The following is a 25,692-nucleotide window of genomic DNA, read 5'->3' on the forward strand; positions in this document are numbered from 1 at the left end:
TATAAGTAAAAGTTCAATTTATTATCATATCCTTTACATTAATAATATAATCTACATAGGGTGGCTGCAACATCTGATTATTTGCCTACTCCACAGCTGGACTACATTGTTGTCCCTATTGGCATGTACATATATATTTTTTTATATTTTATATTCATGACAGATGTTGCTTTTTATCAATTAAATTGTAATTACATCTTCTGGTAGCACAAAAATTGTGGGATAAGATGATAACAATTATTTGATATAAGAGTGAAAGCCTGAAGAAGAGAGAAAAAGAGAAATGCTCACCTACAGATGACCATTCAGGTAACAAGAGCAGTACCAACATGGTGGTCAAGTTTTTGATGCCTGAAGCCAGAATTTGGAACACGTGCTTTCCAGCTCAGGTAGGCTGTTCACCTGGACCTGTTCCATCAACTTCCAGTCTAACGAGATGCTAATTCTGTTTTTAAATATATTGCCCATAAAAGGTAAAGTATTAAGGGCTTTTTTTTTAAACGTTCAGCTCAGAAGAGAGACACCGATCTAGTTTTATTTTACTTCCTGAAAGGCTGGTTTTAGTTGTTCTCTACAGAAGATAGCATTAAGCCACAGCTTTCTCATTCTAAATTCGTATAAGAATCAGGTTGATCACACGATATTATCAGCGGAACTGCTGCAAAGACCAAAAAGATACAGACCTGAGGTTTCAACAGTTAGTCAAGCTATCTTAAGATGCAAATGCCATTTGAAGTTGTTCCATTAATGCTTAAGATTAGCGTATTAAATGGCAGAAAATTCAGAACTGGTAGTGCATAATGTGTTTGAGAGTTAGAGTTTTTGAAGAGTTGTCTGTACCTACACCATAGTTTTCACAAAGTATCTTAAGTTCACATGTACTTAAGTACACATGAAAGCATGTGGTTAAGTCACACAGTTGGGAAGCTTCTAATTTCTTTTCAGACATTTTTGCTGCATATTTTATCTTCTTTTAGGTCTCCTTTACACACACACAAACACACATATATATATACACACATATACATATATAAGGTTTCGAAGTAAGAAGGAAATGAATAGGTTCAAGTCATGTTTGTTACATGTAGCAGTGTGCATATTTAAATTAAATGACATATTGCTGGCAACGTGTTGATTATTGATCTTGAAGCTGGAGCCTAAAATGAAACTCTGCCTATCTGTGTTCCATCCTCATCAGTTTGCTATGTGGGAAATAAGAGGTGAATGAAAAAAAAAGCAGTGTGATTTGAAGATGAAAACTAACACCAGAATTAAGTTAGGTACCAAGGATGTCTCTTGGTTTATTGATTTTATGTGAACACTGCCTGCTTTGGGCATCTCAGCCACTGGGCATCCCGTACAGACCAGGTGGTGGAGGGCTGTGGTCGTTGAAAATAAGCACTTGGAGGAGCATTTGGGACTTGGTTGGGGTTTCTGCTTCTCCCTATTGGATCCAACTGGCAAGCTGGAGTTGAGAGCTGTTGCTTGTGATTGAAAAAGTCCTGATGAGCCATGCTTGGGAAAGACCTGACTCAGCATCGCAGTGCGCTATTGATAGTCAGCACACCAAGTCCCTTTCTGGGAATAAGCAAGAAGATTTTGACCTACTTTAATGAAAGAGTAGCAATTACAATCCCCTCCTCAGCCCTGCAGTGCTCCAGCTTCTTTCAAAAGTGTCTGGCACCTCAAGCCTACCTTTGCAAATCTGGATCCATTCCTCGTGTTACCCGGTAGGATGCCTGTGTGTGGGTATAGTGAGCCCTTCTGCACACCAGGGCAGATCTGCTTGCTGCAGGGTGGCAGAGGTTGCCAAAGTTCCATGAGCTCTGAAGAAGTGAGCGGGTGCCACTGTTGAAGAGTAATTCACTGGGTTTGTTGATTTGATTCACATCCTTCTTGATTTGTAAACTGGAGGCAGGGAGAAGTCTGCTGACAAATTGCTCGTCTTGCCCTTTTCCCGTATTTTTTTCTCACTGTTCACCTGAATCCAGCATCAGGAAAAGATGCTGCTAAGTAAGATGGACCATTGATCTGAAACCATCAGAAGCCTTTTGTGCTGCCGTGGTTGCAGAAGGTTCTCCTTTCCATGTACAAGCTTGGTACAACTCCATAGGATCTCTCTCCCATTCCTTAGGCTTCCTTCTGTGGCACTGTTAAAGCCCCAAAATAAGGGAATGGTGCCCCTCATAGGTACCATTTCACCAACCCAGCATGTGACTGGGACCTCCAGTATGTGCTGCTGTGCACTTTAACACCTTTCCAGTAGGCTTTTTGTGCAGTAAATAACACTGCTTTTAATAACTTCAAATATGTTTTATAAGTCTTATAGGAAATACTAATGTTAGAGAGTACTTCTAATTTTTCTTTTCACTAACTCAGAATTGCTGAAGAGTTCAAAGAAAATAAAGAATGGTGCATGTAAGGAATCTGTGATCAGATCTCCTGAAGCAGTGTGGAATGTGCTTATAGATCTGGGAAATCAGAATAAGGCAAATCAGAATGTTACCCAGCTGTGCCTGGAGTCCTCATGGAACCAGTTTACCACTGTTTTTGTTTCCCTGGCTGTGAAATGACAGTAATACTTTTACTGTCTGAGGTTTGACTTGTTATTGCTTTTACAGCAAGGTGGAAAGTCAGTTTAAAAAAACCCAACAACACAGAACTATTACAGAATAATAGTACTTAATGATTTGCCTATCCAAGTAGCTGTATCTATTAAGAAATAATTGAAACATGTTTACAGAGGAAATTTGAAAGAAAATAATAATGTTATCAAGCTAAAAAGCTATAAAGTATAATTATTATATACTTCCTTTGTGATTCAGCAGTCGAGCTGTTTTTGTGCATGTAAATGATTTTTACTTAATGGATTATTGCAGCACATCTGAGCAAGCAGCACAGGACTCCAGGAAGGGCACACCTTGAGGACACTGCAGCAGCAATATTTTGCTGTGTCACTAGATTTTATCATGCGTAAAGGACAGATTCTTTTATACTTAGGAGTTTTCAAATGGAAATCTGTGACATTTCCGACTACGTTTCTATTAGCTGCAGTAATTAAAAAAAAAGCAAACTGAAACGAAGTGATTTTGTTTGTAAAAGTGATTGTACTTAAATATTATATCATCAGGCATCTAAGCACAGCAATAAAATGATGGCAGCTGTGACTGCTACTTCTAACGTCAATTTTATCAGTGATGTTTTTATTTCTTTTTTTGAAGCAAGTGTAATAAAATTATAAGTGGATTATAGTTGACTGTTAGAATGCCGTATGTCTGTCAAGTGCTATTACTAAACAAACAGTAAAAGAATCTGTTAATTTTATTGCTTTAGTGGTACAAGAACCACTCTACCTGAGTTCTCCAAGATTTCTAAGCTCGAGAGTTGGTACATAGAATTAATGAATCGGTTTTGGACTGCTTCCAATACTTCATGTAAGCGATCTTTCTAAACAGCCGTAGATTTGGATAATAGATAAAGGAGATGTGGTTTCATTAGGCTGAGATATACCCGTGAGATGGAAAGAAATGTGGTTACCAGTAAATTGCAATGAGCTGAGGATCGTACCCTGAAATAAGAACTGTGACAAAAATAATGACTCACCAGCCTCTACAGAAATTGTTGAACAGTTTATCAGTCTCAGTGGGTAGTCTTCATTCCACCTCTTTGTCTGTGCTAAGCACTCTTTATATCCCTAAACATGCAAAATCTGCCTGAACCATCCCTCATACAGCAATGTGTTTGGGGTTTTTGGAAGAATGTCATCTTTTTACTGCACTGATAAAGCAGAGGGAAGAATGGGGAGATGCCTGGTAAACTCAGTCATGCCTGGCTGAGCCTTTTATACCAGTCCAAGAAGTAACAGCTACATGTAGACGTGGGGATGCTCTGAATGAAGCTGGTATGACTCTTTTCTTGGCTTTCCCCCTAACATCTACAGGATATGAGAAAACTTAGTTAAACTTGAGTCAAAGAAACTAAAACAAACATGCCTACATAAAAAACTTCATCTCCAGCTAAAAGGGTAGCTTTCTGTTTTATTGCAATGCAGCACGTCTTACACTTTTGAAATATAATTAATGCTAATACAAAATTGCCTTTTTTTCTTCTTCTTCTTAACCTGATGCTGTTTAATGTCTCTTACCAAACCTGCATTACCATTTAGCCACTGTGGACAACAGCTGATAAACGCTGCTGGCAGTTTAGGTGAGGGCATAAGTTTAGCAGCTGGGGGGGTTCTGAGTAACTTGCCATTCTTTGATCCCCTAGGAGAAGGTTTGACAAATTATGTGGAGACTGCTTGTTTGCTGTAGGAACGCTTTGCAATATTGTACCTGAATTTCACTGTGATGTGGCAAGCCAAAGGTTAGCTGGCTTCCCAATCAGCGGGGAAGGAAAAGCAATCTAAAAAGTGATTAAGATTTTAATTCAGATGGTATGATTTGGACACTTCTATCCTCTCCAATCCCACATAAGTGGAAATTCTACTTTGATCAGAGTGCCTAATTTAGATGCTGTAAGTGGCAAGAAGGATCTGAGCCTAACAGTGGCTTTGTGCAACTCAGGGTTGAATCTGAATTTATTATGGGAGAGCAGTTAATTGTGGAAGTTAGCCTACTGGCTCATGAGAGTTAACTCAGATTTCTGCATTGGCATGCATAAAGGAGCCCAAACGTATCTTGGGCTCACGGCTGTGCTGAGTTTTTAATGCTGTAGACATTACTTTCTGGAGCTCTGAAAGTAGCACTCCCTAAAAGCAGTACAGTTTTCAAAGAGGGAGGAAGGAAAGAATACGTTGCATTTATGCCTAAACTGAGGTTTTGCAGTCATGTTGTATTTGCATCTGCATTGCATACACCTGCTTGAGATTTGGCATTACCTTAGCAGTAAGAGGTTGAGCTGCCTTATACTTTAATCGAATCTCCTTTAAATTGCAGTCTGCAATTATTCTGTACTGTGTTTGGAGCTGTCTGCTTTGTGGTTGACAGCTGTGTGTTTCAGTCATGGTTTTTAAACTTTTTCAGTTTCACAAGTGCTACCTTAAATACCAAACTGTTTCCAATTCTGAGATATCTCCTTTCCCCACATAGTCAACTTGCAACTGGTTTTGGGCATTCTGCCTACCTCATTCACTTCAAAATAAGCCGTGTAGGTTTTTGTTTTCCTCTAATTCTGATATTTTGCTGGCCTTCTTCCTCCTTTTCTCAGAATCAATTTGCATTGTCCCAGCTAAGTTTACCAACATCCTGATTCCTTATGCTACTTCACACACTAAACTATCATCAAACTACTTGCTTGACAGATGAAATGAAGAACTACTCTTAGGTATTGAATGAGGAAGTTGGTACAGTCAAAGCATTGTAAAGAGATGCCATGTGGAAAAAAACAACAACACAACAGCAAAACAACCAAAAATGAAACTGACCAACCAAACTAAGAACACCCCACAGACAACAAAAGAACCCTCAAACTCTCCATCTTTGTTGAGAAGCTAAAAAGGTGCAGTCTTTGTGCCCCATTGGAACTCCTGCATCACAAAGTGCAGGAAAGGCACCCCAAATATGCTTCATTTTTTAGCTAGATGCCTCAACTATAAACTGGCACAAAATTAAAAAAAAAAGAACAACAAACTTACACAAATAAAAGACTGCAGATATGAAGGTACACATGGACTAAGGTACAGAACCTGAGGCTTCAACCTCTGCTGAAGACTTTATCTCAGGGATGTGCCAGAACAGATTCAGAACTGCACGTAACCTGGTCAGTATCTCTTCTGTGTGCTGTATTTGATACATTTTTCCTCCTTATTTGCATTTGAGTATATCACTGCCTGCTCTGAGTAAGCGCCTGGATTCTCCAAACTGTGCTTTAGTCAATATCACTTGCAGTGGTAGTGCTGTGCAGAGTTTCCTTTTCTTGTCTAACCTCAGCCAGGAAATAGAACAGATGGGTTTCGCCGTGCCTTTTTGGCAAAGAGTAGCATGAAAATAGAAATAATAAACCTTATTATACTTGTGCTTCTCAACATGACGCTTGTAATGTGCAAAAATGTAATTTAAAATAGTGCAAACTTACTGCCAGTTAACCATTAATTAAAAAAAAGTAGAATTGAATGACCTTGAGAGGAAATAGCGTGAAATAATTCACGCTAAAAACTAGTGATAGCTTTTTTTTCTTGGAGGTACACATGCACTGTCACAGAGGCAGCATATCTCTGTGTACTGTCATGAAATGAAAGAAGATCCAATTTTGTGTTTTACTACACAGAGCGAATTCACTGTTGTGAGTGATACAACAAACACATAATATGTAACAGACTATAGGAAGTAATACAGAGAAGTCATATAATTAGATGATAGAATTACACATCTATAATTCTGTTGTTTAAAACAAAGTCTGTCTTCACTAATTACCAATTAACATTTCAAATAATCTGAAATCTGCCAATCCACATAAATCTTATGGGCCTGTTAGTGACTGAATGTATTCAAGACAACTATAACATTTTTCTGTGCTTCAGATGATGACTTTTGGCAAGGTGCTTGAGGTAACAGAGTTGATAAGCGTGTAATATACCTTCAGCTGCAATGGAGGCTGTATAATATGAGAAGTGAGCACATTGGGTGCATGTCTTGTCATGTTAGAGATGCACAGGGAAGGTTCCAGTGATTGGTCTGGTACTAAATGTGGAAGTTGGTGGCCTTGCATGTGGCAGGGGGTTGGAGATTCGTGATCCTCGAGGTCCCTTCCAACCCTGGCCATTCTGTGATTCAGCTGCCCCTTATGGTTTTGGGAGATCGTAGGTAGGAGCTGTGTGTTCATCCAAAGCTACCAGCAAACTTGACTGTAATAATGATTCATTCAGCCTATCGTGCAGCTTAGTTCTTAGAGTAGTTGCTGTATGTTAGTTTATTAAATCACTTTAATTCTTTCAACTAAGATAAGTAAAAGCTTTAAAATACCTATAAACTTGAAGGTTAATGAGTGCTTGTCTCTTTGGATGAGACTACATTTCTGGAATGTCTGCAAAATGAAATACTCTGTAGGATAATACTGTACACTTCTATTCAGAATGGCACAGAATGTGTGCTTCCCTAATGACTTCATCACACCTCTAGAGATTTCTTCATATCTCTTTTCCAAGGAGACACTAATCTCTGTGACATCCAGAATATGCAACAAAATACAAGGCCTTTCCTATTCTCCTCCTTTATAGAGCGGCTTGTGTGGATTCTGATGGTGATCCTGGGCATTCTTGATTCCTTTGTGGTTGATCCAACCTTCTCTGAATCCCCTGCAGACACATCAGCCATGTCTGATCAGTTCCCTTAAAAACCAACACACTCTCATTGGATGATTGGATCATTTTATACATTTTCTAATCAGAAGGAGAAACTCTTGAGAATAGTTTATCCTTGCTCTTCAATGGCTTTAATCATTTTGTTGATGCCAGTTGTATGCTTCTGCTGACATTTGTAAGGAAAATAGCCAATATACAGCAATAGTCATCCATATAATCCATGAACTGTATAGGTTTTCCTGTAAAATCTATTCAATGGCAGGTTTTCATGTTCAAAGCCTTAAATTACAGAGTTTTCCTATGGATTGGTTGACCAGTAGCAAAGAAATACATTTGTTCCTATCCATAGTAAGTCAGTAAAGCTTTGGAGAAGTTTAGGAAAGCAATGAAAGAAATACTTCAACTTTTCTCACATTTTGTGGCTTTGTAATGGTTAACGTAAGTCTGTTTCTGCTTTTGAGCTTTAGGAAGGTGTTCTTTTAAATTTGAAGCTTGTTTATCTTTTCTGTTGATAGGCACTTCAGTCCCCTCAAAGGCGATCTTTATTATTACGGCTAGATCAAAATGAGTCATAGCAACTTGGTTTACATAATACTGTTGACACTATAAATATTTCTTAAATACTTGGTCTGTGTTCTTATTCTCCTTTGTGATACAATCCTTTTTTAAGAACTACACTGCAAAATGGCCTAAATTCAGTTGAAAAGAAATGAAGGAAAATCAAATGTCTGTTATACAAAAATATACATCAGCTTCTATTAGATGGTCCCAAACTCCCTTAATTACTGGGGAGAGATTAGCAGGAAGTATTTCAAATAGTTCTGTAGTTGGTTTTTCAAAGCTTACAGGTTTTTGCTCCATTCCTTGCACACCATAGCTCAGGTAGGAGCTCTGCTCTGGGCTCTACCTGCTGTGAGTCCTTCAGCTACTTAGAATTTCCATGTCACTTCCATCAGTTGTTTTGGAAGTTGTCAGAAATACCTTTTCCTTCTATTTTTACATTAAAAATAATAATAATGAAACAAGCTTTAAGAAAATTGCCTTTTTTTTTATTAAGATGTTCATTGCCTGCTGAAATACCTGCCAGTGGGTGTGTGAAGAACCGTTTCTTCCTGGATTGAAATTACATATGTTTCTAATGCCCTTATTCTGGATTAAATACTGCATTGTTAAATACGTTTTGAAGCAGATAAACGAGTTAGGTAGGTGCTACAGTGGAGTACAGAAATTACAGATAATTACTTGAACCTCAAGTGTTCTCATATGTTGCTTCTCTTGCCACACACTGTATTGTTTTTGTTGTTGTTGTTTTCCCATCCCTTTTGGTTTACCTTATAAATACAGAAAATTCGACTTATCCTTGTGAAGTCCCATCTCTGTATATGCTCCAGTGAATCATATAACACAGCTCCCTGTTGTTTTTGCTTACTTATGCCATAAATTGAAGGTACTTTATTTCTCCTACCCCCCAGAAGCCCAATGGACCAAAGGGAAGTTTGGTCTTTTCCAGTAGTTGCTTTTAAACAACCAGTTCACCACTTTGGCAATGAGATTTCTTCTTCAGTGGGTGGAAATGCGTGGTGATGGTGGTTCAGGTTCAGAATATACTGTTTTCAGCAAATACAGTGACTGAGCAATTTTTAAAATGAGAATTGGATCAAAAATAGTCTGAAGAAAAAATGAGGGGGATAGCTTAGCTTCTGGCATTTTTTTAGTGCCTGCCTCTTGATTTTGATTTATCAGATGTCATATCATCAAATGGCATGTTCTTATTGTAACAGTATTTCACATGTGAAATACTGTTTTGCCATGAGTAATGTTTTTATTCTCCCTTACCCATTGCACTTTATTAAAAATAATAATAATAAAAAAGATTTATGTCCAATCTTTCTAGGCATGGTTTAGAAATGATTTAAGCACAATATTATAATTGGAGAACAGCATTTCATAACAAAAATGATTTTTGTATTTCAATGCTGTCTTATAATCAGCATCTCTTTTCCTTATGGTCGTTTGAAGTGTTCACAGTAGGACGCGTGTTTAAACAGTGCTGGATTACAGAGAAGGGAGAAGTTGTTAACAAGTTCCTGTGAACATTCTGTTGTAGGGCCTTACTACTGCATGGAAGTTTGGGAAGGCTTTTCTGTGCAAAATACAGTCATTTCAGTGAGGATTGAGTACAATTCTTGCATCACCATCCTCCTGCTTCTCATTTATCAATCTTTTACCTCCACAGTTTTGTGCAGATCTTATTGTTAAATGTGATTTTTTTTTCTCTTTTAAATGACTTCTGCTTTCTTCATCTGACGTTTTTGACACTTACTATGATTAAAGGGCTGTTTAAGTGGCAGTTTTGGGCAGCTGATTATTTATGAACTCTCAAGATTTTATCTAAGTCGAGCAGTTCGAAAACTCTCATGGCACTTAAATCTGTATTCTGGTTTTGTTAGAGTGTAAAACCAAAAATAATGCATCCTAATACTAAGCAGAAAAACCTGGGTGCCCCAGATGAGAGATGCTACAGCAGGACAAAATGTTGTTGAATGTGTTTATTTGCCTGGTTATTTGTGCTCCAGGTGTTGGGGTTATTGAAAGGATAACTTTGTTTGCTTAACTCCTATAGAGAGTTTCTAGTTCAAACAAGGTAAAACTAGTTTCTTCTTGAATAGCGCTTGCTTTTCAGCCCTTTTCTGTGCCAAGGACAGCTACAGTGTTCTTTTCAGCCTTGTTAAACTGCTCTCCCCCCCTCCTTTTTTTTTTCTTTTTCTTTTTAAAAAAAAAAAAAAAACTTGATGGATTTTTTTCTTCTGTGTCTTTAGAACCCATTTATCTGTGGAACATGCAGAGATGTCCCCTCACCAAAGAGACTGAAGTACATTCCTCTTAAACTGGAGATACGTAGCATTTTGCCCCTACCCTGCACATATTTGCAGATGAAATTAAGTTAAAATGCTTATTACTCTTTTTTTTTTTTTTTTGTATCTTAAATACATTGCAGATTTTGACAGATAACTTTAAAAGAAGGCACTGAGCCCTGACAATGGGGCAGCATATGTTTCATATGCTGTATAATTTCTACTGAGGGCGTTTATAGCCCGCACTGCTTCCAGCTGCCACCTTCTTGTTGGGTTCATGGTGGAAGAAGATCAATGCAGCTGGCTGTTGAGCTTTATCTCCTCTTCCAAATGTAGTGAAATGCTTGTAGCATAGCACGTGGGAGTTGGGTGGCACAGCACAGAATTAATGCTCCTACAAGCTACTTTTCCTAAGTAAATTCATGTAGAAGAGAACTTAGCTTTGAGCTATGTTGGTAAACTATAATGTAGATGTTCTTGAAATGAACTGAAATTGGATGCTTCAGTGTATTCTAGAGTTCAGTCTTCAACAGTATCTGTTGCTGCTTTTTGTAGAGGTAGAGGTCTTGTATTTGCCAAAAGGGACATCAGGTGCAGTCTGGTTTGAAGCATTAGTGTTGTCAGTGCTTCTAAAAATGGTTAAGCCTATTTATCTTTTTTGGCAGAAGCATTTTTAGAGCTCCTGAGGCTTGTAAATTCTTCCAAAAAGGAACACAGGGACGGACAGTCTTATTTTAAGCTGTTATTTCTGATTTGCCCATGTAAAACCTTCTGTTCTGATTCATGTTGCAAGATGGGCTGCACAAAGAGTGTCAGTGTAGAATGCAATGAAGAATGTTGATTATTGCTTATCTTAACTAGGTGTGTCTTCAACAGGTACATTTTATTTTTTTTTTTCTGTATTCCATGCAGCTTTGGAAACAAACAGATACCTTTCATTGAAGAATAGCTTTGTATTATCCTCATTGAACAATATTGTCACTCTGGGTAGACAAAATTGGAAGTTCTGCCATAGCATTTCCTATGGTGCGTGCTGCCTGCAGTGTGCTAGCTTCTGTGTTACCTTTGTTCCAAAGACCTTATTACATAAAAGCTGACCCTTCCTCACACTTGCAGAGCTTCGATGAACAGGTAGGCAAGTGCTGTGAGGTGATCTGAGCTTGTTATGAGCAAGCAATAGAGTTCAGGTGCATTTCCAATTGAGAAGTTAATGCTTAGGATCATGCAGGTGTTTTAATCCACTGGTAGTTTCTTTCCAGGAGAAAACAATAGCTGAAACCAAAACAATGTCAATGCTGCTGTTAGTTTATTATGGCATTATGATACATCTGAAGTCTTATCTTAAGACTGTTATAAACTGTTAATTGACATTTAATTCTACTTAGTTTTAATATAAACACTTTTCTGTTAAGATTTGTTTTGCAGAACAAAGGGAGAAGCGTATTTGTATATATGTACACAAACAAAGGCAGTTTTAGTGATGTTTGATCTAATGCTTCATCAAGGAGAAACAGCTGTGATTTAATGAGCACAAAGCTCACTGAAGTTCGTATCTGTGACTCTATTGTTGATGTTGTAAGGAAACATCGCCTTGCACGCATGCGGCTTTGGCATGGAACCACTGAAGGAGGTTGTGTGCCAGGCTGAGGGTTGTGTAACGCCAGGCAGACGAGCGGCTGCAACACTTCAGAGCGTCCTCTTTGGTTGTGCACAACTGCAGTTAAAACACGGCGTTTGCAGAACACGCCTGGGCGCGAGTCCTCCGCAGCCTGGCACCAGAAATCCCATCCTTTTGGCGACGTGCAGCTCTGAGGCCGCTCTGCGTGGAGGCCGTTGGGCCCGGCTGCCTCATCCCAGCCTCGCCGCTGGCCTCAGGCCGCTTCAAAGGTGTTGCTGGATCGTGCTGGGGCTGGGGAGGCAGGTACGGGCAAATGCTCTGGTTTGATCCTGTGCTCTTGGCAGTGCTTCTTAAAATGGGTAAGCCACTGAATTTTTGTTGGCACAACCATTTTTTAGAGGCTCTGAAGGCTCCAGCACGCCAGAGGCGGGTGGGCTGTGTACAGCAGCCCCCGGTGCCTTTCCTGGGGAATCTCTGTTTCTAAATAACCACTGTTTTGAATGCAGGTGTTTTCTGGTTCCAAAGAAAAGCTTCAACTCAGCCCTCAGCACTTGCAGGCGTTGGTGTGTTTTATGGAATGCTAAGAAGCTTCCTGTGAATTAATTCAAGACTCTGAAAGATCAGTGTCTGCTCCTTCCAAGAATGATAGGCCTTCGTCTTCTGAGCTACCAGAGAAGTGAAGACCCAAGCTGAGGTTGGGTTTTTGTCTTCCTCTTGAAGATTAGTGTGAAGTGTCTATAAAGTGTGCACGACTGCATGAAGGAGACTGATTCCTCATTGTGCCCAGTGGTGGCAAAGACCTTGATCCAAAAAACATTGCTCACCATCTTGTGTTGGTGGTACAGAGGTCAGGCGCCATCTCTGCGCAAGCAGCTTTGTGGGCAGAGTTTCATTCTACCTTAGTCTAAAGAATCACAGAATCACTGGGGCTGGAAAAGACCCCTAAGATCATCTAGTCCAGCTGTAAGAAGCAGCAAAGTAGAGTGGATGCAGCTGGACGGAAGAGCTCAGAAAGAATTATTTCTTCCTGCATCAATTTACTGGCAGTTGTTTATGAAAGTGAAATACTTTTCTAAAATGTGTGGCATGCCAGAGAGGTTACCAGTGGAGCATTGAGACTGACTTGTTTAATGTGCATCACCTGGCATCAGTAGCAGGGCTGTGCTAATGACAAAATTGGAAGGCATCCTAAATATAGAAGAGAATCAGGATGTTGTACAGAAATAACTGAGATGACTTTGAAAACTGGGCTAACAGAAGTGGAATCAAATTCAAAATGTAAAATTGAAGGTCGAATCTTCTAAGTGAGTAATGGCGGAGTTTTGTAAAGTGGGCATTTACAACAAGATCCTCATTATAGATAACGAGTACTGAATGATCACAGGATGTGCATTAGCAGCCCCTGTGGTGTGCATAAAAACAAGTGAACAGAATTTTCTGCTTTATCAGTGTGAGGGTTTTTTCTTTTTTCTTTTTTTTTTGGAATGAGATGAAGAGACTGTTAGATGACAGGGAACCAGTGTGGAGCCAAAGTGAGAGAACTGGGAGCCAAAGGCTGCAGAAGCAAAAATGGTAGAACAAATGCTGAATTTATTCAAGGCTTCCCTAAAAAAGGCTTTCTGATTTCTGGAGTATCCCAATTCCACAACAGCATTCTGGTGAGAGGGGTGGAAAAATGGACTTGCTTCCTTCACTGGAAGCTCAAAATGATGGCAGGACTTATTTTGCATGTCCTAAAATATCTCCACGTGAACTCCTCAGTCCTGTGCTTTTAAGAAATGTGTTGCACCACTAGCATTTCTATTGCTTTATTCAAACTATTTTATTTATCTTGGAAAACAGTGGACATTCATTAATGTTACGTATCTGAGACAATCTGCTTTTGGAGTGCAAACCTATTGTGGGAAATGAGATGCAAGTATGGGGATATATAAGCTAAATGCATTAAGAGAAGGAAAACATCATGTACTAGATATTTGACCACAATAGAATGTACAAATAGCCTTCAAAAGGAGCTCAATAGCTCCAAAAAGATTGTACTGGGAAGAGTATGCAGGAGGAAGTGGCTGGACTACAGCTCCACGTTTCTAGGTGGTTAGCTGGCTAGCTTGCTTAGCTGAGGGAGCAGACAATTTCTTAAAAGCCTGTTTTAGATTTTAGTACTGTATCAACTGTTTTCTTAAATTCCTTATGCTCTCAGAATCACACCCATGAAACACCAGTTATGTTTACCAAAATATTTTCAAATTTAGCTGAAGGTTACAACACAGGGAGATAGTTCAAAGAAGGAAGCACATATCTGGCGTTGACAGTTTTGCAAAATGATGTGAATGTGCATGTACAATATTCAGAATTTTCACTGTAAGTAAAGAAAAAAATAGAAACCAAAACTCCATCCCCATCATTATAACAGATTTTTACTTTAAAAATAGCGTTTTTTCTTGTACTTTAAATCAGGAAGTATCAAGGCTTTTTATTGTAGCTCTGTATTTTATCAGCACTGAAAAGCAGCATAGGAAAAAGAAAACTGTATTAGATTGCCATCTTTTTTAAATTAAATTTCTCTGGAAAACACAGATATGTGGGAATCTGGCGTTTTAAAGCCCTGTAAGAGTGCAAAGAGTAATGTTAAGGAATACTTACGTAGAAGGTCACCCGAGATCATTGTTACGTAATATTCATTGTATGATGAATGCTGTTAATTTGGCATTTTAGGAAGTGAATAAAAGAAATACTCAAACCACTGAGCATATGGAGATTGCCTAACCCCCCCTTTAGACCTCTCCATGATGTTACCTCCTGTGTCATTCCCAGTTCAGTGAGCACTGGGCAAACAAGAAGCCATATGCAGAGGTGTGGAGGTTTAAGTGACCTTAAAGCAATGGTTACGTTACAGATCCACCGTGTTGTCCAGTGTCTAAGATGAATATCTGAAAAATGTGATGTATGAACAAGAGAAGGGCAGCGCTTCTCGTTGTGATGGAGACAGAGCAGAAGAGTTGCTCCTTTGGCAAAGGTTGTTTTCCTACCAAGAACTCACAGAGTCCTTTCAGAGCATGGCAGAATAGTTCAGGAACGATCAAATTTAAATTTGTTTTCATGGTGTGACTCCAGATATCGGACAGTAAGTGCTGTCCATCACAGTGTCCTGTGTCCAAAGCAGCCGAGAACTGACCGGCTATGCAAGATGCTGCCAATACATCCAGCATTCAGGTACTGGGAAGGTGCTAGTGGGTCAGGCGACTGGTTCCAAGTGAATGAAGAGCAGCAGTGGGCATTTTTGACTACTGAAATGGCTTTCAGATATCTAGGATAGAAACACTGTCGTCTGGAGAGATAAAGTAAATATGTCCTGCTATACTGTACTTGATTAGAATTCTTAACATTATGCATACAGATGCATTTTAGAATAGATGAAGATATACATAAATGCATGTGTGCATATAGTATCAGGGATTCATTTGCGTAATTACAGCTTGTAATTTGTCTGCGTTGCAGCTATTTTAGAAGTTAAATAATTGCTTATAGGAGGCAGTGGTAATTTATGGTAAGGAAAAATGCTCTCGCCTCATCTTGTCTTGAGGGTGGTGGGTGTAGTTCTGAAACTTGTCCTGTTTGCTTCTTCTCTAAAATATGCATTGCTGCTGCGTGTAGTCGTGCTTTGGTGGCTGCAAAGATTCATAGCAGTGTGGATATTTTCTTTGGAAATGAAATGATCACCATGCAGAAAATCTGTAAAATCTTGAAACAAACGATCCTTTGTAAGCAGGAATTATTGGTTATGTTTTCCAAATAAAAATACTTGAAGAAAAAGAACATCTTATAATAAATTCCAAGTTGCTAACAATATGCCCGAGAACAGATTTATTTTTTTACCAATCTAAGTTGCTGTAGTTAAGGAAGACAGCAGCCTACCCAGGGAGGAAGCCATGTTTAAGGTACCATGTCTGCTTATTAACTTAGCAATGTTCTATAAACGATTAAATTGAAATGTGGAGATGGCCTTGGAGAAAATGAATGTCATGAGAATGAGCTGATGAGGTCATAACTTCAAGTATGTTCCTGTTTACATGTTTAATATATTATTAAATGTCATTTGTTTTAAAACAGGAATTCAGTTCATAATGGATCTAATAGAAACAAATGCTGTTTTATATCACTTAGGCTCTATTTGATTTTTGTTTCATGACAGCATCTCAGAATTAAGCCTCCATTACTTATTAGTTAGCAAGAAGGATGGGAAAGACCTTGTGTCCTGTGTTTAGCTGGGAAGTCCGTGGGAGTTCTGTATCTTAAGCATATAAAATACCCAGGGACTCCATACAGTTCTGAAGCAGTGCAACTGTGAAAGTACAATTCCACGAAATGATGGCTGTCCTACCATAGGAGCAATCTTTGGAAGACCTGGCAAGGCTGTGAGCATGCGAGGGCTGTGTGAGAGCATGACATATTTGGCGATGCAGAGGAGTAGGGCCGAGCTGGGGACGGTGCTGGCGGACATCCGTCTGTCTGTCTGTTGTGCCGCTGGGCTTTGAGTGCTTCCCTAAATTCCTTGTCAGCACAGAGGTGCTGGGGGTCTTTCTGTATTCCCATAACAACAACGGCTGATGTCAGATCAGTTAAGGAATTAATTTGGCTTTAATATTTGCCTGCATAGGGGAGAGTTTTGTCAACTTCTGACACCGAGCAATGTATTTGAAGGAATAAATTGCAAAGCAAGAAGTCTCTAAAGTAATTATAGTGGATATGGTAGTGAATTTTCCAGCCATCACTTCAGTGACTTTTTTTTTGTTACTTTTGGTTATGCTTTATAAAACATGTTTATGGACGATGTCAGCAACGTTCTTCCTCAGTTGCAAGGACTATTTTTGCAGTTTATCACAAAATGCCAGATTTGCTCAGCACATAGTTTAATCTTATGCTTGGAAGCATCCACATTGCTTGGTTATCACAAAATTATCCTGTAATAAAAATGTATGCTTCGTGATCTATATTTTATTAATTCGCTGAGTCATTTTATCGATGATTACAGATGCCAGGGCTGGGAGAGGTGTCACAGTCACTGCGGCCTGGCAGCGGCTCGGGGCTCTGCTGGCTGCTTGGCTCTTGGGGCTCCATCCAGATCCGTGTTTGCTGAGCTGCTGGGGAGCTGCTTCCTGCTGTAAGTCAGCATCAGGGCTTGGTTGGTATCAGCTCTACCACCTCATGGCGTGTGGTAGCCTGTATTAGCACACTGAGCTAATTAATAATGGGACTTGTTAGGGCAGGAGTTTTCAGCGAATGTGATTTAGTAATTTTCGTAGAATCACAGCGTGGTTGGGGTTTGGAAGGGAACTTAAAGCCCATCCATTTCAACCCCTTGCCATGGGCTGGATGCCCCCCAGCAGCTCAGGCTGCCCAGAGCCCCATCCAGCCCAGCCTTCAGCACCTCCAGGGATGGGGCACCCACAGCTCCTTGCCCTTCTTGTGCTCAGGGCTCCAGGCCTGGATGCAGCACTGCAGGTGGGGCCAGATGGGGGCAGAGCAGTTTTAGCAAAGCGGATACTTGTTTCCAAAGTTGTTGAACTCAAGTTTATAATAAGAAAACTTTTTTTTTTTTTTCCTGTTTATTTCCCTGTAGCGGTAGAGCAGAGCACAAAGCTCAGTGTGCTGGAGTGAAGCTGAGGCCTGCACAGCTCTGGGTTTGGAGCTGGTGTTCCTATGGTGGGTTGGATGGTAGCAACTAAGTTTTTACATCTCTTTGTTGGAAAGAAGTGGGGCTGTGTGAGCATTTGTGAGCCTCAGGCTGTAGCTGGGGGATGTGGCGGTGTTTCCATCCCCTTCTCCGTTGAGATTCCTGAAGATGAGCTGGGCAGTGGCACAGTAAAACAGTCTCCAGATTGTGCTTCAATATAATAATACTAATAATAATAAAGGAAAAGGGGAAAAACGGGGAAAAAAGAAAAAAAAATGAAAAAGGTAAAAACTGGGGAAAAGGACAGAACAAGAAAGGGAGACAGGCGGGGGGTGGGAATAAAGGGGAAAAAAGGGTAAAAGCCGATATGAGTGGTAGAAAGGGGGGAAGGAATCAAAGTGAAAAAGTGGAAAATCAAAGATGAAAAAGTGGAAAAAAGGGAATTAAAAAAGAAGTGGGGGAAGGAGGTTTCCGTTCCCGTTCCGTTCCCGTTCCCCCTCCCCTCCACCCCCCGGCGGTGCCGCGCCCCTCCCCCGCTGCTGGCGGCCGCCTAATGAGCTGCGCCCGGGTTGGCGGGCGGCCAGCGGCGGGCGGTCGCTATTGGCTGCGGGCGTGGCGCCGCGCGCTCCGATTGGCCACCGCCGCCTGCTCCGTATTTTCAGCGGCGGAGGCAGATCGCGGCGGGGCCGGCGGCGGGGATGCAAGGTGGGTGCGCGGGGGCTCCGGCAGCTCCCGGCCCGGCGGGGTGCCTCGTTTCGTGTCGTTGATATTTTGATCATTTTTATTCCTCCCACCCCCCCCCACACACACATACACATTTTTTTCCATTTATCCACCCACCTCCGGGGCGCGCAGGGCGGGGTGGCCGCGCAACCGGACGCGCAGAGCGGCGGCGTGGGAACGCAGTGCTGCGTTCGCATCCAGCGCGCTCGTCTTCCCGTTCCTCGCGTTCTTATTTGGTTTCCGAAAAGGTTTTCGTTGCGCGGCTCTGCCCGGCTCCCGTGGCTCATTGACCGCCCCGTCCGACCCCCACCCCCCCCCACCCGCGGTGACACTTGGCGGCCGTCGGAAGTGGGCTGTGACCGAGCGCTGCGCGTCCGCCTTCCGTTCAAAATAGCAAATAGGAAGTTCCGTGCGCTCCGCTTTTCTCTCGCCAGCCTCTCCTCTGATGCGCATCTCAGGCACAGATTTGGCTGTGCGTTATTTCCTGGCATCCGCTCTCCCTATTTTTTTTAGTCGTGGTGCGTTTTATGGTCGCCCATCCTTGACGTTTCTTATTAAAATCGCACCCATCTTTCTGAGTTCTACGTTTCATGGAGAGGAAAAACAAGTTATGTCTGATAGAGATATGTTCTGTGTTGGTTCGTTCTGCAACTTTCCTTTGCACTGTGAGCTCAGCAGACACGTTTGCTTTCAGTTCCAGCTCGCTGTTAGTGAGAAATGTCCTCCAGGAGCAGTGCTGGAATGGTGCATTCCTGTAATCAATTGGGTGATAGAAGCAAAGAGTGGGAAATTTAGATAAAAATGCCTGGTTGGAAATTGGTGCCTAATAATTGTTACTGTTATTTTTAATAAAATTGTTACTGAAGCATTTCAACTCTCCAGTTTAGCAGTTTGGGTTTGGATGAGTTTGGGTTGGCATGAGTGGTGCTGTTGCTCTGGATGCCATTAACCCCTTTGCCATTCCCTTAGAGACAGAGGGATGCTCACAGAGCTGAGCCGCTGCTAGGCCTAAAAACCCCCGTTTTTCTCTCCTGGAGCTGCAGGGCAGTGGGTCTGCACCTGTTGCATGGCAAGGCTTTGTTCCAGCAACATACAGGCAGAGAGCGGTGCTGCACAGAGCTCCCTGTGTCCCTGTGCTGTGGGAGATGGGTGTGTGGGTGGCTGAGACTGCTGTGCTTTGTGCTCTGTGGCTGTGGGCACGTGGATAGGAGAGATGCAGATATGTGAACTGTGAAATGTGTACGTGCATAAATATGTATGTAAGCAGTACGTACTTTCAACATTAATCTAGTTGCAGCTCAGTAAGGACTTTTCACAAGGAGAAATAACCCTGTGTACATTTTATCCTGTTTTGATTTCATGTCGCTGTGGCTTTTATAATATATGTAAAATGTTTTCATATTTTATGTGCATATATATCATATATACAAGTATATGTAATACATATATATAATATACATATATATTTATCTATCTATAAAAACAAGGTACATATGTCATACTCTATGTAAACTGTCTCCTCCCAAGAAAACAGCAAAAGTAGCTCTGTGTCTGTTATCTACTTGTAGACTTAGTGGAGTGGAAATACGAACAATGATGGAACCAAAGGGGGAATGATTTTAAACTGAAAGAGGGGATATTTAGGTTAGATGTTAGGAGGACATTCTTTACCCAGAGAGCTGTGGGTGCCCCATCTCTGGAGGTTCTCAAGGCCAAGTTGGATGAGCCCTGGGCAGCCTGAGCTGGTGGGAGGCACCCAGCCCGTGGCAGGAGGTTGGAACTGGAAGGGCTTTAAGATCCCTTCTAAGCCATACCATTCTGTGATTTTACAAAAGTGATTGAATTCCTTATCTGTTGCCTACCTACGTATCTGAATGTTTGCACATTAGACTTTCAAGAGGTGTTTGGGATTTTTTTTTTCTTTTTTTTTTGTTTTTTCCCCCATTAGTGACTTAATTGGATGGAGAGAGAGAATGTGTTCTTGGTAAAGCTCAAGGGGTTACGGAGTTCTTTGAGGGAGCGATGCATGCGAGATAGTGATGCGATTGACAACAGCAGTTTTCACTGATAGCTGTAATACTTGCTTCAGAAGTATAGTTTTTACCTGTAAACACACGCAGTGTTAGGTTAGAAAACTTCTGATGACAATTACACATCATGTTTGTTTTCAAATGACTGTTTTGATTACGCAGAGAAAAAATAATCTACTGTTTGTAAAGATGTGTAATTCCTGAGCTGTAATGTTACCACCAGTGCCACCCGTACAAAGTACAATGTAGAAAATTTCCAGGTGGCAGAGTTTCTCAAAGGGGAGAAATAATGTAAGTGATACAAGGACTTTTATAGCCCTCTTGTTGCAGTTACTGTGTGTATGAAGCATGGATTTCCATCACAGCAGCCTTCTGAGTCCCGGAGCCTGCGTCGTGCAGGCAGATGGGAGCGTGTGGGCACACAACAACCATTTGGCTCAGGCTGGTTAATTCATGGTCTGGATGAGATGTTGGGAGCATTGAGAAATGTTTGCAGGAGGTTAAGATGGTTTCTAGTATACAGCCTTCTTTCTGTTTTGTTTTCGAATGGCTGCTTTCTCCCAGCAGCTCCCTGGCCCAGCTCCAGCCTACCCTGTTCCCATTCCTCAGTCTCCTCGGGTATCCTCTCGAGGCAGCAGAGCCTGCGGTTGGGTTCTGCTCATTTGTGTTATACAGTCACGGAATATCCCAGTTGGAAGGGGCCTGCAAGGATCATGGGGTCCAACTCCTGGCTCCACACAGAGCCACCCAAACCATATGGCTGAGAGCAGTCTTCAAACATTCTTTGATCTTTGGCAGCTCTTGGCCATGCCACTGCCCTGGGCAGCCCGTTCCATGTCCACTGCCCTCTGGTGCAGGCCCTGTCCCTAACCCCCACATGGCCCTTCCCTGGCACAGCTCCATGCCTTTCAGACTGCTGGGTCCAGTTCCCAAAGCTGAAGATGGGGACTTGCAGCAGGATGGATGCTGGCAGCTTCAGGGCTCATCATCAGAACTGCAGATTTCTCCATGCTGGCTGTCCATCCCATTCCTCCTCCATAGGTCTGATAGTGCTCATCCATTTAGCAATCACTAGGCTTTCAGTCAGCATTTTATAAGGTGACCTGTACCAAACTTGTCCTGTACTATTTTTGGTTTTCCTCTGGCACTCTGCATTCTGCCCCTCACCCCATGCTGCGACGCTGAGAAATGGTCATTAGTGGGATGTGACTTAACTGAGCATCGTCTTCAGCATCTGCACTTCACTCAGTAATGTCAAGGCGTCCTTCACCATTGGTTTTTGAGAGCCCCCCACTCTCAGAGTCCATCACGCTGTGTTGTTACAGGGTGCTGTTGAGTTGGGTTGAATGCAGCACAACGTAAACACACTTTCTTCCTCCCCCAAACTGGGCAAGAAATGGATCTGCTCTCTGCGTCTTGCTCATCTTGCATCATGGATCAGTCTGGGGCATGAGTAGTGTTTAGTAGGAATGAAGAATGGGCACAGTGGGGAGAGACCATTAAAAGACTTAAAATTCACTCTGTACTTCTGCTTCTTGCCCACCTCTTGTCTTGACTCAGAAGCCTTTTAGATCTGTCTCTGTCCTTTATGGCAGAAGCTGTGCAATGTGTAAATCCTCAGTCTGGCTGCACATCTGGCTGTGCAGTGTTCAGTGCTCAGGAACCATTCTGGGACACTCATGACAAGCACTGTTGGCAGAACACGCTGCAGATTTCGATGCACATTATTAAGGAATGAGTGCTCAAACCAGAGATCAGGAATTGTACAGCTTGGAAGTTGGTACATGATGATTCAGTTAGACATGGAGTCATATATAGGAAGAAAGAGGAGAGATGCAGCATAAAGGCAGCTGTGCTGATGGATGGTTGAGATGTACGCGTGTATTTTTAACACCCTTTTCCTTGGGTACATACTAAATTCAACTTGTTATTCATGGTGGAGTAATTGAAGCCATTCCCAAAGTGAGCCACGTTCCTGTGAAGGACAGCAGTTGGTTTTCTGTGTATTACTTTTACTTCAGAATTTTATTAGGCAAAGTCAGATTAATGTGAAGTTGGCATCTTGATAAAAGCATCCAGCAAAACCTCCTTGTTTCTGCACCGGCACTTCTTCCACTGTTCTGCTGCCTCTTGGCAATCAGCCTTCATTGCTAATGACTCTCTCCTTACTGGTGCTAACTGTTCTCACTGCTGAGGCGGAGTAAAGAGTTCCATGCAACAGGTGGTGATTGGTACAGGGGGAGAGCAATCTTGCTGTGCTGGAGCTCGCTTGGTCTGGTGGAAGAAGAATCAGGACTTGGGTTGGCCTTCTAGAAAATGGGAAGGATCACCATTTAAAAAAATAATTGCCTAGTAAATTGTCTGCTTAATAAAATGTAAAAATAAAACATCTAGAGCATATTCAGCTTCATAATCGCTTAAGTAGATGTACGTAGTTTATTTACCTACTCAGCAAGAGCTAACAACCATTGAAAGCAAACAGTTCTTTTAGAGAACTCTATTTGCAAAATGGCATTACTTAAATCATTGTTTCCAGTTCACCAGTTTAAATTACTCTTACATTTATGTTTAAGGTTCGATTTAAGTCGTACTTCGTACTGTTAATGTGCAAAAGTTACCATTAATGTTGAGGCTTCAGGACAAAAGGTATGAACAAAAGGTATTCCTGGCTGGACTTGCAGAATGGAGTGTCAGTATTTTCCTGTGAAATGCCCAAAAATATGAGAAACAGAACCTTCTTGTGGTGTATGATATTAGATGTGTGGTTTCATGATGTTTGATATGTAGGGGATAAAAACGCAACCAAGCTGCAGGTAGCTGGCAGGCTGGTGGTCTCCATGCAGGCGTGAAGGTAGAGGTATTGCTGGCACATGGCTGCGTGGTCATCTCTCTCTTTAGAACCGGAGAAGTACTGATCAACATTTCTGTGAATAAATAGCAGTGATCTCTGCATCAGACACAAAGTGGCTGATAATCCTTGCTGTTTCTTTGAGGGTAATGCCAAGAATAAAACCGGAGAGTTCTGACCCGTTCTGCATCAGCAGCAGAGATACTGCAGGGTCACAAGGACTCCCTGAAGCTGTTTATTTGTTTATTGTTTTCAGCCTAACAATTAGTAAACAAAATCTTTGTAGGTTGTCTTGATGCTTGACAAAGTGGTATTTGTTTTTCTCTTTGTTTAGGCAAACAAAATAACAAACTGATATTTTCTTCAGTCTGGAAGGAAGTTATGAGAAGAGTTTGCAGAATGAGTGACCTGTTCTCCTTTTGTTGCAGCTGGAAGATGCCCGCCCAAGCTGAAATCTGTGTGCAGGGGCAGAGCTGAAATCACAGAATCCCATGTGCAGGGGAGGGTAGCGTGGCTGTGGTGCAGTTTCCTTCCTGCTCCCTGTCTTTGGGATGGTAGAGGGGAGGCAGAACTTCTCCCTCTGCTTTCATGAGTGCTCCATGATTTTGCCAAAATTAAACTCCTGTGAAATTAGAAGCAGGGAGGAATGGTTCAGGGGTTGTGACCCATCAGCTCCGTGCTTGCCTTTGAGAAAGGTTGTGCATATGGACTGAATTTGGTCGCATAAAGAAATAAAGATTCCTGCTTTAAACAGCAACGTAATTTGCAGTTGTACCTTTAAGGTGTAAAAACCAGCTTACATCCATAGGTACTATAATTAGTTACATTAAAAAAAGAACTGCCATTAAGTTATTCAGTTTTAATAAAAGAGAAAAACAGTTTAGTTCGCCATAATGTGATGTTTGGGTAACTAAGGTAGATTTTTAGTACCGTGTTAGTACTTTGAAATACTGTGGTGTTTCTGAGCTGCTGAATTATTATTGAATGATCCAGTTTGGTACCTTCCGATTTTCATTCTTACTCATAACATCTTTAAATAGAACAACCACCGAGTTGTTGCTGCGATGCATTCGTACTGCGCTTTGGAAACCAAGATCAAAAGCAGTGATTCCTGTCCTCCCCAAGAAAAAATCCATAATGCATTATTTGCTCAATTGTTCAAATAATACTGTTTGACGCATCTGCAGTGTACCCTCTTCAGTGACCAGAATGTCAGTGGAGGCTTTGTTTCAATGTTTTCCCCCCCGCACTGCCACCCACACATACACCTGTTCATCTTTTTGGGCCAGACTGGTTCATTTGGTCGGGCTTTGGAGCTTGTTTTTAACTTCCTTTCGTTAACTCCTCGTTGTCAGCCACAGCGGACATTGTTTTCTGCAGACAGCGTGCCCCAAAAGTCTCATTTCTAACAGCAAAGAGTTAATCTGACTAGAAGCTGGATTAACTGTTGCAGTAGCTCCTGATAAACATCTGCTGCAGTTCTCCCAGATGAGAGCATTGCTTTCAAAAGTGTTTACTGCACATTTTGAACCTGTGCGCCTCCTTGTGTGTTTTGGGGTTTGTTTTTTTTTTTTGCTCACTGAGATCTTTTGAAAGGACGTAAACAAGCAGCCTGTCCTAGAAATTGTGTTTATCTTATGGTAAAGAGAAATAAATGCAATTATTGAATTACTGATGGTGTATTGGAGCCCCCAGACCTCACCTGCTGGAGGGCAGCAACCGTGTATGCAGCCGTGTGTGTTTCAGCCCCTATTGCTTTCTTTGAGGAAACTTCCAGCTATTTCCTTGTAATCTTTATTTTTACGTAAATTTTAGACAGAACCAATCAAATAATGGCAGTTTCCCCAACAGCTGGTGTTTGAAGCAGGGATTTCCAGTGGCCAAAGCTGAGGATCTGGTAATCAAGCTTTAATTTTGCTTTCTAAAACATCAACAACCTTCTCCTTCAGCCTTCAACCACAGAACGTGAGTGTTTTGCTGTGCATCTGGAAAAATGACTTTGGAAAAGAGCATGGCATACCTTGAAGGGGGTGTTGCCTTATGGTGGCTTCAGTACTGTCAGAGTCAGCTTCCTAATCCATAATGCTGAGGTAGCAGTTGTGTGGCACTTAATGGCCTTGTCTTTCTCTCAGGGAAGTGGTATTGATAGGAGGATAAAAGAGGTGGAAAAAACCATGAAAAGTAATGGATGATGTGTAAAGTGGAGTGAAGTGAGAGCAAATAAACACATGGAGCTGAGCTTATGGTGTTGATGGGGCTTCTGTTATGGAATAAGGGAATGGCGATGATCAAAGAAACCCATAGAAGCTCTGCAGTATTCTTGATCTGTAAACACAAGTCCATGCAAACCAGTGAATAGGAAGTGTTGTATGTGTAGGGAAGGTATTCTGCAGACCTCTGTTGAAGGCTTGTGAGATTGTGGTGCTTCTCCCAAATGTGGTCCACTCATGTTTTTTCTGTATTTGTGCTGAGTTTTGGTGTATGGCAAACCAGCCCCAACTTTCTGCAGACATTACTGTTAAGGCCATATACACAGTGACTTGAAAAGACTTGGAGAAATGTAAATAGTAATACATTATTTTGTCTTTGTGCAGATTAAAAGGTAGGTTTAGGGTGGACTTGAGTTGGTTTTTAATACTGTGAA

The 25,692-nt window shown here is 41.4% G+C and overlaps 1 protein-coding gene across 4 annotated transcripts in view; it reads left to right on the forward strand.

Moving 5' to 3' along the window:
- CTBP1 (C-terminal binding protein 1) overlaps window positions 1–25,692 on the forward strand; it is a 219,911-nt gene that overhangs the window by 68,381 nt on the left and 125,838 nt on the right. Inside the window, exon 1 of one of the 4 annotated variants that reach the window (XM_048942492.1) lies at window positions 18,065–18,152. The exons of the other annotated variants lie outside the window; for them this stretch is intronic. Coding sequence (XP_048798449.1) covers window positions 18,146–18,152 — 7 coding nt within the window. The 5' untranslated portion in view covers window positions 18,065–18,145. Of the gene's footprint in view, window positions 1–18,064; window positions 18,153–25,692 lie in introns of those variants that run through there. 4 annotated transcript variants of the gene reach the window in all.

This window comes from Lagopus muta, chromosome 4 (assembly GCF_023343835.1).
Source record: "Lagopus muta isolate bLagMut1 chromosome 4, bLagMut1 primary, whole genome shotgun sequence".
Lineage (NCBI taxonomy): Eukaryota > Metazoa > Chordata > Aves > Galliformes > Phasianidae > Lagopus > Lagopus muta.